This window comes from Arachis stenosperma, chromosome 6 (genome assembly GCF_014773155.1).
Source record: "Arachis stenosperma cultivar V10309 chromosome 6, arast.V10309.gnm1.PFL2, whole genome shotgun sequence".
NCBI classification, from domain to species: Eukaryota; Viridiplantae; Streptophyta; class Magnoliopsida; order Fabales; family Fabaceae; genus Arachis; species Arachis stenosperma.
Window position 1 is genome coordinate 85,552,212 of NC_080382.1, and position 13,341 is coordinate 85,565,552.

At 38.4% G+C, this 13,341-nt stretch overlaps 1 protein-coding gene across 1 annotated transcript; it reads left to right on the forward strand.

The window, feature by feature from the left end:
- Window positions 1-11,933: 11,933 nt before the first annotated feature.
- LOC130934255 (uncharacterized mitochondrial protein AtMg00860-like) lies at window positions 11,934-13,013 on the forward strand. The gene is made up of 2 exons (XM_057863841.1): window positions 11,934-12,293; window positions 12,744-13,013. The coding sequence occupies exons 1-2, from the start codon at window positions 11,934-11,936 to the stop codon at window positions 13,011-13,013; spliced, it is 630 nt and encodes a 209-aa protein (XP_057719824.1).
- The last annotated feature ends 328 nt before the right edge of the window (window positions 13,014-13,341 follow it).

A 13,341-nucleotide genomic window follows, 5' to 3' on the forward strand; every position in this document is an offset into this window, starting at 1 on the left:
GGACAACTGACGGTTCATCTTGTTGCTCAGATTAGGTAATTTTCTTTTCAAAAATCTTTTTTTTAAAATTTTTCTTTTATTTTTCGTTTTTCTAAACTTTATTTTCGAAAAATAATAATAAAAATACAAAAAAATCATAAAATCATAAAAACCAAAAATATTTAATGTTTCTTGTTTGAGTATTGAGTCAATTTTTAAGTTTGGTGTCAATTGCATGCTTTTAAAATTTTTCTTGCATTTTTTTTCGAAAATTTCATGCATTCATAGTGTTCATCATGATCTTCAAGTTGTTCTTGATAAGTCCTCTTGTTTGATCTTGATGATTTCTTGTTTTGTGTTGTTTCTTGTTTTTCATGTGCATTTTTGCATTCATATTTTCCATGCATTAAAGATTTCTAAGTTTGGTGTCTTGCATGTTTTCTTTGCATCAAAAATTTTTCAAAATTATGTTCTTGATGTTCATCATGATCTTCATAGTGTTCTTGGTGTTCATCTTGACATTCATAGCATTCTTGCATGCATCTTGTGTCTTGATCCAAAATTTTCATGTTTTGGGTCATTTTTGTGTTTTTCTTTAAAAATTTAAAAATCAAAAATATCTTTTCCTTATTTCCCTCCAAAATTTCGAAATTTTGGGATTGACTTGGTCAAAAATTTTCAAAATTGGTTGTTTCTTACAAGTCAAGTCAAAATTTCAATTTATAAATCTTATCTTTTCAAAATCTTTTTCAAAAATCATATCTTTTTCATTTTTTTTCTATTTTACGAAAATTTCAAAAAAAAAAAAATCTTTTTCAAAATATTTTCAAAATCTTTTTCTTATCTTTATATGTAATTTTCGAAAATTCACTAATAATTAATGTGATTGGTTCAAAAATTTGAAGTTTGTTACTCTCTTGTTAAGAAAGGTTCAACCTTTAAGTTCTAGAATCTTATCTTGTAGTTTCTTGTTAGTGAAGTAAATAATTTTAAAATTTTTGAATTAAATCTTTTTATCTTTTATTTTATCTTTTTCAAAAAATTTTATCTTCTTCAAAAATTTGATTTCAAAATATCTTATCTAACTTCTTATCTTTTTATCTTTTTCAAATTTGATTTTAAATCTTTTTCAATCAACTAACTAACTTTTTGTTTGTTTCTTATCTTTTTCAAAACCACCTAACTACTTTTCCCTCTTCTATTTTCGAAAATATCTCTTTCTTTTTCAAAAATTCTTTTTAATTAATTAATTGTTTCATGTTTAATTTTAATTACATCTTATCTCTGATTTTCGAAAATTACTAACCCTTTTTCAAAACTATTTTCGAATTTTCTCTTCTCTTTTCTTCTTCTATTTAATTATTTAATTATTAACACTACTCTTCACCTATCTCCATCCATAAATCCGAATCCTTCCTCTATCTTCTACCCCTTCTTTTTCTACTAACACAAAGGAATCTCTATACTGTGACATAGAGGATTCCTTTTTCTTTTCTTGTTTTCTTCTCTTTCATATGAGCAGGAACAAGGATAAAGGCACTCTTGTTGAAATTGATCCAGAACCTGAAAGGACTCTGAAGAGAAAATTAAGAGAAGCTAAATTACAACAATCCAGAAGAAACCTTCTTGAAATTTTCGAACAAGAGAAAGAGATGGCCGAAAATAATAATAATAATGCAAGGAGAATGCTTGGTGACTTTACAAAACCAACGTCCAAGTTTGATGGAAGAAGCATCTCCATTCCTGCCATTGGAGCCAATAACTTTGAGCTTAAGCCTCAACTAGTTGCTTTAATGCAACAAAACTGCAAGTTTTATGGACTTCCATCTGAAGATCCTTACCAGTTTTTGACTGAGTTCTTGCAGATCTGTGACACTGTAAAGACAAATGGAGTTAATCCTGAAGTCTACAGACTCTTGCTTTTCCCTTTTGCTGTAAGAGACAGAGCTAGAGTATGGTTGGATTCACAACCCAAGGATAGCCTGGACTCATGGGATAAGCTTGTCACTGCATTCTTAGATAAGTTCTTTCCTCCTCAAAAGCTGAGCAAGCTGAGAGTGGATGTTCAAACCTTCAAACAAAAAGATGGTGAATCCCTCTATGAAGCCTGGGAAAGATACAAGCAGCTGACCAAGAGATGTCCATCTGACATGTTTTCAGAATGGACCATATTAGATATATTTTATTATGGTCTCTCTGAATTTTCGAAAATGTCATTGGACCATTCTGCAGGTGGATCTATTCACCTGAAGAAAATGCCTGAAGAGGCTCAAGAACTCATTGACATGGTTGCAAACAACCAGTTTATGTACACCTCTGAGAGGAATTCCGTGAATAATGGGGTACCTCAGAAGAAAGGAGTTCTTGAAATTGATGCTCTGAATGCCATATTGGCTCAGAACAAAATGTTGACTCAACAGGTCAACATGATCTCTCAAAATCTGAATGGATTGCAACATGCATCCAATAGTACTAGAGAGGCAGCTTCTGAAGAAGCTTATGATCCTGAGAACCCTGCCATGGCAGAGGTTAATTACTTAGGTGAACCTTATGGAAACACCTATAACTCATCATGGAGAAATCATCCAAATTTCTCCTGGAAGGATCAACAAAAGCCTCAACAAGGCTTTAACAATGGTGGACGCAATAGGCTGAACAATAGTAAGCCATATCCATCATCTTCTCAGCAACAGACAGAGAACTCTGAACAAAACAATTCCAATTTAGCCAATATAGTCTCTGATCTGTCAAAGGCCACTTTTAGTTTCATGAATGAAACAAGATCCTCCATTAGAAATCTGGAGGCACAAGTGGGCCAGCTGAGTAAGAAAGTAATTGAAACTCCTCCCAGTACTCTCCCAAGCAATACAGAAGAAAATCCAAAAGGAGAGTGCAAGGCCATTGATTAAATCAAAGTGGCCGAATGCACCAAGGAGGAGGAGGACGAAAATCCCAGTGAGGAAGACCTCCTGGGACGTTCCTCAAGCTAGAAGGAGTTTCCTATTAAGGATCCTGAGGAATATGAGGCTCATCTAGAGACCATAGAGATTCCCTTAAATCTCCTTCTGCCATTCATGAGCTCTGAAGAATATTCATCCTCTGAAGAGGATGAAGATGTGACTGGAGAGCAAGCTGCTCTATATTTAGGAGCTATCATGAAGCTGAATGCCAAGCTGTTTGGTAATGAGACTTGGGAAAGTGAACCTCCCTTACTCATTAGTGAACTAGATACTTGGATTCAGAGAACTCTACCTCAAAAGAAACAAGATCCTGGCAAGTTCTTAATACCTTGCACCATTGGCACCATGAGCTTTGAAAAAGCTCTATGTGATCTTGGGTCAGGGATAAATCTTATGCCACTCTCTGTAATGGAGAAGCTGGGAATCATTGAGGTACAACCTGCCTTGTTCTCATTACAATTGGCAGATAAGTCCATAAGACAAGCTTATGGGTTAGTAGAGGACGTTCTAGTAAAGGTTGAAGGCCTTTACATCCCTACTGATTTCATAATCCTAGACACTAGGAAAGAAGATGATGAATGCATCATCCTAGGAAGACCTTTCCTAGCCACAGCAGGAGCTGTGATAGATGTCAACAGAGGTGAGTTAGTCCTTCAATTGAATGGGGACTACCTTGTGTTTCAGGCACATGGCCATCCCTCTGTGACAAAAGAGAGTAAGCATGAAGAGCTTCTCTCAGTTCAGAGTCAAGAAGAGCCCACACAGTCAAACTCGAAGTTTGGTGTTGTGAAGCCACAACCAAACTCTAAGTTTGGTGTCCAAACCCCATATCCAAACTCTAAGTTTGGTGTTGGGAATACCACACTTAAGTTGACCTGATCACCTTGTGGCTCCATGAGAGCCACTGTAAAGCTATTGACATTAAAGAAGCGCTTGTTGGGAGGCAACCCAATTTTATTTATCTAATTTTATTTTATTTAGTTTCTTTGTTATTTTTATGTTTAATTAGGTACATGATCATGAGGAGTCATGAAAAAATAAAAAAAATTAAAAACAGAGTCAAAAACAGAAGAAAAAAATTTTCACCCTGGAGGACGCACGGGCTGGCGTTCAACGCCCAGAAGGTGCATCTGGCCGCATTCAACGCCAGAACAGAGCACCATTCTGGCGCTGAACGCCCAAAACAAGCTACATCCTGGCGTTTAACGCCAGGATGCGCACACAGAGGACAATCTGGCGCTGAACGCCAGAAACAAGCATGAAACTGGCGTTCAACGCCAGAAACATGCATTACATGGGCGTTGAACGCCCAGAACATGCACCAATGGGCGTTTGAACGCCAGGATGATGCATGAAGGCATGTTACATGCCTATATGGTGAAGGAATGGTATTTGTTTTCACCTCAGGATCTGTGGACCCCACAGGATCCTCACCTCAGGATCTGTGGACCCCACAGGATCCCCACCTAACATATTCCCACCTTACCTTTTAATCCTAATCACACTCTCTTAATCCAAATCTCATTCTCAATATCACACTTCCCAAAAACCTTCACCAATCACCTCAACTCCTCTTCCCAATTACCCCATTCACCATTCACATCAATCCACTCTTCCCCATAAACCCCACCTACCTTCATAAAATTCAAAATCAATTTCCCACCCTTTCCCACCCAAAATGGCCGAACCTATACCTCCCCCCCTCCCTATAAATACCCTTCAATTCCCCTTCATTTTCACACAACACAACCCCCCATTCTCCTAAATAGCCGAACCCTCTCTTCTCCCTCTCTACCATATTTTCTTCTTCTTCTTCTACTCTTCTTTTCTTTTCTTGCTCGAGGACGAGCAAATTTTAAGTTTGGTGTGGTAAAAAGCCTAAGCTTTTTATTTTTTCATTCACCATCAATGGCACCCAAGACCGGAGTTTCCTCAAGAAAAGGAAAAGGGAAGGCAAAAGCTTCCACATCCGAGTCATGGGAGAAGGAGAGATTTATCTCCAAAAGCCATCAAGACCACTTCTATGATGTTGTGGCAAAGAAGAAGGTGATCCCTGAGGTCCCTTTCAAACTCAAGAAAAATGAGTATCCAGAAATCCGACATGAAATTCAAAGAAGAGGTTGGGAAGTCCTAGCCAACCCCATACAACAAGTTGGAATTTTAATGGTTCAAGAGTTCTATGCCAATGCATGGATCACTAGGAACCATGACCAAAGTATGAACCCAAGCCCAAAGAATTATCTCACAATGGTTAGGGGAAAATACTTGGATTTCAGTCCGAAAAATGTGAGGTTGGCGTTTCACTTACCCATGATGCAAGGTGATGAACGCCCCTACACAAGAAGGGTCAACTTTAACCAAAGGTTGGACGAAGTCCTTATGGACATATGTGTGGAAGGCGCCCAATGGAGAGTAGACTCCAAAGGCAAGCCAGTCCAACTAAGAAGACTGGACCTCAAGCCTGTAGCTAGAGGATGGTTGGAGTTCATTCAAAGATCCATCATCCCTACAAGCAACCGATCTGAAGTTACTGTGGATCGGGCCATCATGGTTCATAGCATCATGATTGGAGAGGAGGTGGAAGTTCATGAAGTCATCTCCAATGAACTCTACAAAATAGCTGACAAGCCTTCATACATGGCACGGCTAGCCTTCCCCCACCTTATATGCCATTTATGTTACTCAGCTGGAGTTATCATAGAAGGAGATGTCTCCATTGAAGAAGACAAGCCCATCACCAAGAAAAAGATGGAGCAAACAAGAGAAGTTCCTCACGGCCTTCAAGGAGAACATGAGGAAGTTCATCATCAACAAATGCCTCAAGGAATGCACTTTCCTCCCAACAACTATTGGGAGCAACTCAATACCTCTTTAGAAGATTTGAGCCATAATGTTGAACAATTAAGGGTGGAACATCATGAGCACTCCATCATTCTCCAAGAAATAAGAGAAGATCAAAGAGCAATGAGGGAGGAGCAACAAAGGCAAGGAAGGGACATAGAAGAGTTGAAGAACATCATTAGTCCTTCAAGAAGAAGACGCAACTAAAGGTGGATTCATTCCTTGTTATTTATTTCTTTCTGTTTTCGGTTTTTAATTATTATGTTTATCTATGTTTTGTGTCTTTCTTTCATGATCATTAGTGTGTAACCATGCCTTAAAGCTATGAAATAAACTCCATTAGTCCTTCACCTCTCTTAAAAGAAAAATGTTTTAATTCAAAAGAACAAGAAGTACATAATTTTCGAAATTATTATTGAATTTAGTGATTATATTGATGTGGTGACAATGCTTTTTGTTTTCTGAATGAATGAATGAACAGTGCATATGTCTTTGGATCTTGTTGTTTATGAGTGTTAAAATTGTTGGCTCTTGAAAGAATGATGAACAAAGAGAAATGTTATTGATGATCTGAAAAACATCATGAAATTGATTCTTGAAGCAAGAAAAAGCAGTGAAAAAAAAAAAAAAAGAGAAGAGAAGGGGCGAAAATTTTAAAGTAAGGATCCAAGGCTTTGAGCATCAATGGATAGGAGGGCCCAAGGAAATTAAATCCAGGCCTAAGCGGCTAAATCAAGCTGTCCCTAACCATGTGCTTGTGTCATGAAGGTCCAAGTGAAAAGCTTGAGACTGAGTGGTTAAAGTCGTGATCTAAAGCTAAAGAGTGTGCTTAAGAGCTCTGGACACCACTAACTGGGGACTTTAGCAAAGCTGAGTCACAATCTGAAAAGGTTCACCCAGTTATGTGTCTGTGGCATTTATGTATCCGGTGGTAATACTGGAAGACAAAGTGCTTAGGGCCACGGCCAAGACTCATAAGTAGCTGTGTTCAAGAATCAACATGCTTAACTAGGAAAGTCAATAACACTATCTGAAATTCTAAGTTCCTAGAGAAGCCAACCATTCTAAACTTCAAAGGAAGAAGTGAGATGCCAAAACTGTTCAGAAGCAAAAAGCTACAAGTCCCGCTCATCTAATTAAATTAATATTCATTGATATTTTGGACTTTATAGTATATTCTCTTCTTTTTATCCTATTTGACTTTCAGTTGCTTGGGGACAAGCAACAATTTAAGTTTGGTGTTGTGATGAGCGGATAATTTATACGCTTTTTGGCATTGTTTTTATATAGTTTTTAGTAAGTTTAAGCTACTTTTAGGGATGTTTTCATTAGTTTTTATGTTAAATTCACATTTCTGGACTTTACTATGAGTTTGTGTGTTTTTCTGTGATTTCAGGTAAATTTTGACTGAAATTGAGGGATTTGAGCAAAACTCTGAAAAAGGCTGACAAAAGGACTACTGATGCTGTTGGATTCTGACCTCCCTGCACTCGAAATGGATTTTCTGGAGCTACAGAACTCCAATTGGCGCTCTCTCAACGGCGTTGAAAAGTAGACATCCAGGGCTTTCCAGCAATATATAATAGTCCATGCTTTATTCGAAGAATGACGTCGTAACTTGGCGTTAAACGCCAAGTTCATGCTGCTGTCTGGAGTTAAACGCCAGAAAAACGTCATGATCCGGAGTTGAACGCCCAAAACACGTCATAACTCAAAGTTCAACGCCAAGAAATGCCTTAGCTCGTGGATTGATCAAGCTCAGCCCAAGCACACACCAAGTGGGCCCCGGAAGTGGATTTATGCATCAATTACTTACTCATGTAAACCCTAGTAGCTAGTCTAGTATATATAGGACACTTATCTATTGTATTAGACATCTTTGGTCTCAGTTTTGTTTTAATCTTCATCTTAGGAGATCATTGATCACGTTTTGGGGGGCTGGCCATTCGGCCATGCCTGAACCCTTTGCTTATGTATTTTTAACGGTGGAGTTTCTGCACACCATAGATTAAGGGTGTGGAGCTCTGCTGTACCTCAAGTATTAATGAAATTCTATCTTCTTCTATTCAAATGCTATCTTAGTTTTATTCCAAGATATTCATTCGTACCCAAGAACATGATGAATGTGATGAGTTAGATAACCCTCATTATTATTCTCACTGATGAACGCGCGTGATTGACAACCACTTCCGTTCTACATGCAACACAAGCTTGAATGTGTATCTCTTAGATTCCCCAACAGAATCTTCGTGGTATAAGCTAGATGGATGGCGGCATTTATGAGGTTCCGGAAAGTCCAACCTTGTCTGTGGTGTTCCGAGTAGGATCCTGGGAATCCGGAAAGTCTTACCTTGTCTGTGGTATTCCGAGTAGGATTCCGGTAATGAATGACTGTGACGTGCTTCAAACCTGCAACCTGCTGGGCGTTAGTGACAGACGCAAAAGAGGGATTCTATTCCAGTAGGGGAGGGAACCAACCGGTGATTGGCCGTACTGTGACAGAGTGCGTGAGCATTAGCTTTCACTGCGAGGATGGGATGTAGCCATCAGCCATGGGTGATGCCTCCAGACTGGTTAGCTGTGCGAGTGACAGCCGCATAGGATATTTCCCCGAGAGGATGAAAGTAGCCACAGCTGATGGTGAACCCCTATACAAAGCTTGCCATGGAAAGGATTAAGAAGGACTGAGTAGAAGGAATAGGAGAGCAGGCGTCCGTGAGCTCTACAGTACCTCCATTCCGCTTATCTGAAATTCCTACCAATGAATCTACATAAGTATTTCTATCCCTTTTATTATTCCCTTTTATTTACAATCCAATAATCACAATTACCCTTTAATCTCCCTAACTGAGATTTGCAAGGTGACCATAGCTTGCTTCATACCAACAATCTCTGTGGATTCGACCCTTACTCACGTAAGGTTATTACTTGGACGACCCAGTACACTTGCTGGTTAGTTGAACGGAGTTGTGAAGAAAATAAACAGTGCCATAAGAGTATACATCCTTTATAAACAAAATAACAAGTGATCACAATTTCGTCCACCAGACATGCTAATGTTTAAGTGTGGGGAGGTTGATAAACCACTATTTTATGGTTTATAATGTGTTTAATTGTGTGGTTTTAACATGATCTTTACCCACTTATTCATGTATTTAGCATGTATTTATATTTCCTTCCTAAAATTATTACATGATTGAAAACATGCTTCTCTGGTCTTAATTTAGCTAATCATAATTCTCTCATATTACTATTCGATGCCTTGATCTGTATGTTAAGTGTTTCAGGCTTCATAGGGCAGGAATGGATTAGAGGATGAAGAGGAAGTGTGCAAAAATGGAAGGAACACAAGGAATCGAGGAGGTGACCAGCGAGAAGTCACGCCGTCGCATGGCTCACGCGACCGCGTGAAACGGAAGAAATCGGAGTGACGCGATCGCGTGCCTGACGCGACCGCGCGGATTGGAAGCTGCATATACGACGCGAATGCGTGGACGACGCGGACGCGTGATACGAAAAACGCTGAGTGACGCGGTCGCGTGGACGACGCGGACGCGTGACATGTGCAATCTGCAGAATACAAAAGTCACTGGCAGAGATTCTGGGCTGCATTTCAACCCAGTTTTTGGCCCAGAAACACAGATTAAAGTCAGGGAACTTGCAGAGACTCATCATGCTTTCATAATTCACTTTCCATGATTTAGATTTAGTTTTGAGAGAGGTTCTCTCCTCTCTCTCTTTAGGATTAGGATTTAGAATTTAGGACTTCTCTTAGTTTTAGGAGTGACTCTCAATCCCAGGTTCAATATTCCTTTTACTATTTAATTTCTCTTCTATTTTTGTTTACTCTGAAGCTTTTATTGTGTTTGATTGATGTTTCCCAATTGGCTGTTGATATTGTCCATGTTAGAATTGACATTTTTATTTAATATAATTTGAGGTATTTCAGATTTATATGTTATGGATGCTTTGGCTTTATCCAATTTATTTTCATTCAAGTAGATTTTACTTTTCCCCTTTTTGGTCTTGGTTAAGAAATCAGTAACTCAGGAGTTATCTCAGCTCAACATAATTGATAACTGTTATCTTTGCTAATTGAACTGAACTTCAATAATCCCAACCTTTTCTTAGGAAATAAATAGGATTCGAAGGTCAACTAATTAGTCCCTTGACTTTCCTTTGCTTTAGCAAAGGTTGACTAAGTGGAATTAAGATTCAACTTTCATTATCGTTGATAAGAACAACAAAGTCTGGACTTCCAATTTCTTATACCTTGCCAAGAGTTTATTTTACAGTTATTTATTTATTTTTATTGCTTTGAAGATATACCTGTGCCCATTGCCCAAATTCCAAAAACCCCAATTTTACCTTTTTCATAGCCAATAATAAGAACATACCTCCCTGCAATTCCTTGAGAAGACGACCCGAGGTTTAAATACTCGGTTATCAATTTTAAAAGGGGTTTGTTACTTGTGACAACCAAAACGTTTGCACGAAGGAATTTCTGTTGGTTTAGAAGCTATATCTACAACGCGACTATTTTTATAAAATTCTTTACTAGCAAAAATCCCAATGTCAACGCAAAACCAAGATTACAATCATAGAAAGAGCATAGCACGCAATGAACAAAAATAATGGTTAAAATGTGTAACCACTTATTAAAGCTCAAAAACTCACAAGGTATTTTGTTCTATCTCTCTTCTATGTTCCGTAAAAATCATTCAAGCAAGTATAAAAATAGTTTTCCAAATCAATTCAATAGAGTGCCCTTGAAACAAAATTCTTGGAAATCCTTGTTATTTTTCACCAAAATTATTCCTATATGTATGTATGATGTGATGGATGCAATTTTCAAAATTTTTCTAGTTCTATTTCTAATTTTCAACAACCAAAAAATAACATGAACAATTAGGACAAAATTGAACTAGGTGATATACTATCCAGAACATCCAATCACACTTCTATCTACAAAATATATACTAAGAAAATGATGCAAAATGCAATAGCTAAAAGTACTAACAAATATCTACAAGAACATAAGAAAAGAAAACAAAAATGATAGTGCAAAGTGTTCGGAAAAGAAAGTTTAGGCCCCAAAATGACGAATCCTCCCCCACACTTAAGCGTTGCACGGTCCTCCATGCATGAACATGATCCGGGGAGAATGTCTCTCAAGAGCTTCCACCTTCAGTTGGTGGATGTGGGGCTCGGGTTGTGTGAAAACCGCCAATGTCCAACGCATTCTTGGCGTCTCCATCCTCGGTGCCCTCCTCCTCTCCCGGCTCCTTGCCTTCATATCTCATCCTCAAAAAGAATGAATAAAGTATAATTAGGACTCATAGGCAAGTAGCACAAAAAGGTAAAGGGGAGAGTAAATAAGCATCTAATTGAGGAAGTTTGCATAGTGGTGTGCAGTACACACAATGGCTGGTTAAAGTGGCATCCTCACAATGAAAAAGTAAGCATGAGTTCCTCAATTAAATGGCCTAAGATGCAAGTAATAGATGAGCATCAATTAAGGACAAGCAAACTTAGGCAACTACCAACAAGAGTGAATTGAATGTAGGAGTTATTGGATATTGAAGTTGTGCAAGTGAAAGAGCAAAATTGACATAAAATAGCACAACAAACAATAACCAATGCAATAAAGAGGAGAAAGTACTTATTCATCCTTAAGAATAATCAAATAATCACATGGGAAGGTGCTTGCTACAAAAAGTGACAAGTCTTGATAAGAATCAAGTCAAGTCAACTCAAAGAAATGTAAAGTATTAACAAGGAGCAAATGCCTTGTGATGTGATTGTATTGACTTAAAAACCATGATGAACAAGGAATTCTATTCAATTCACTAAATTCAATATGTACTTGTTAAAAATTGTACCAAATAAGAGACAAAAAGTCAATTTCTAAATCAATTTGGTGCTAGCAACTCAAAGCATTAAATAGGTACATTATTGAAATTTCAATGAATTTAGGCAAATCACGCTTTAAAATGTTTGATTTATAAATAAACGGTTTTTGAATCTTTTAATAAGGTTTTAACCATGGACTCATTTAGATTGAACTTGTTTTAAAGGTTTTGACAAAATATTACAAAATTGATATTTGGTTTAAGAAAAATTTTCGGATTCTTAATTACGATAATCAGAGTGATGCAGTGGAAGTTGTACGCTAAGTTGTCAAAGTGTGTGTTTGAGAAGGAGGAAGTGAAGTTCTTAGGTGACGTGGTGAGCAAAGGAGGAATAACCGTAGATCCTTCTATAGGGGAAACGGTGATGGAATGGGAAAGACCGACAACGGTGACGGAAGTCAGAAGCTTCTTGGGTTTAGCCAGGTATTATAGGAGGTTTATCGAAGGATTTTCCCGGATTGTATTATCGATGACAAAATTGACAAGGAAAGAAGTGCCACTCGTATGGACGTTGGAGTGCGAAGAGAGTTTACAGACTTTGAAGCAGAGGTTAACTTCAGCACCTGTTTTAGTCTTACCGAAACCACATGAACCGTTCAAAGTGTATTGTGATGCTTCTCTGAAGGATTAGGTTGCGTGTTGATGCAACACCGGAATGTGGTGGCATACGCATTACGTCAGCTGAAACCGCATGAGGTGAACTACCCAACTCATGACTTTGAATTAGCGGCGATTGTGTTTGCATTAAAGATTTGGAAGCATCCCATGTATGGAAAGAAGTTTAGCATCCTTTCTGATCATAAGGGTCTCAAGTACATCCTTGATTCGGAAGGGCTTAGTATGCGTCAGAGAAGATGGATGGAGTTGCTTAAAGGACTACAATTTTGAAAATGAGATATCACCCTAGAAAGGCAAAGGTGGTCGCAGACGTTTTGAGTCGGAGATCTTTAACAATTGATTGGATGAGAATCAAGGAAGAGGAGCTAGTGGATAAGTTGTGGATCTTAAGCTGGACATTTGTGAGGTTGCCAAAAGAACTTGTTTGAACTAGTTGCAGATTCCAAGCGCGTTTAAGACGGAGATTCAGAGGGCTCAGCAAGATGAACTGAAGCTTCAAAAATTGTTCCAACCAGTTGGTGATAAGGGGCGTGAGAATTTCACTAAGGTTGGTGAAGAATTTCAGGGATACAGAGGGAGAATTTGCATACCGGTTGTCGGGAGGTTAAGGCAAGACTCGTTGTCGACGGCTCACTACAGTGGATTTCCTATACATCACAAAAGTGCGAAGATGCAGTATGACTTAAAGAAGACGTTCTGGTGACCTGAGATGAAAAGTGATGTAGCTACAGTAGTATCCAAGTGTTTGACGTGTCAGAAGGCGAAGATAGAGCATCAGAAGCAGTCAGGAATGATGCAGTCTCTTGAGATTCCTCAATAGAGGTGGGAAGAAATCGCGATGGATTTTGCGACCAGTTTGCCGAGGACTAGGTCGGGATTTGATTTGGTTTGGGTGATCGTGGTTCGCTTACCAAATCTGCTCCTTTTCTGCCTGTCCGAGTGAACTGTTCTATGGAGTAGTTGGCGAGAGAGAACGTAGACACGGTAGGATGATGGTGAACGAGATGCTTTGGCAACTTGTTGGGTTGGCA

Bases quoted from the DNA above. Each gene is read 5' to 3' on its own strand.
- LOC130934255 (XM_057863841.1), top strand. From the start codon at position 11,934: ATGCAGTGGAAGTTGTACGCTAAGTTGTCAAAGTGTGTGTTTGAGAAG. The intron at 12,294-12,743 runs GTGTATTGTGAT...TGTTTGAACTAG, and splicing joins AACCACATGAACCGTTCAAA to TTGCAGATTCCAAGCGCGTT.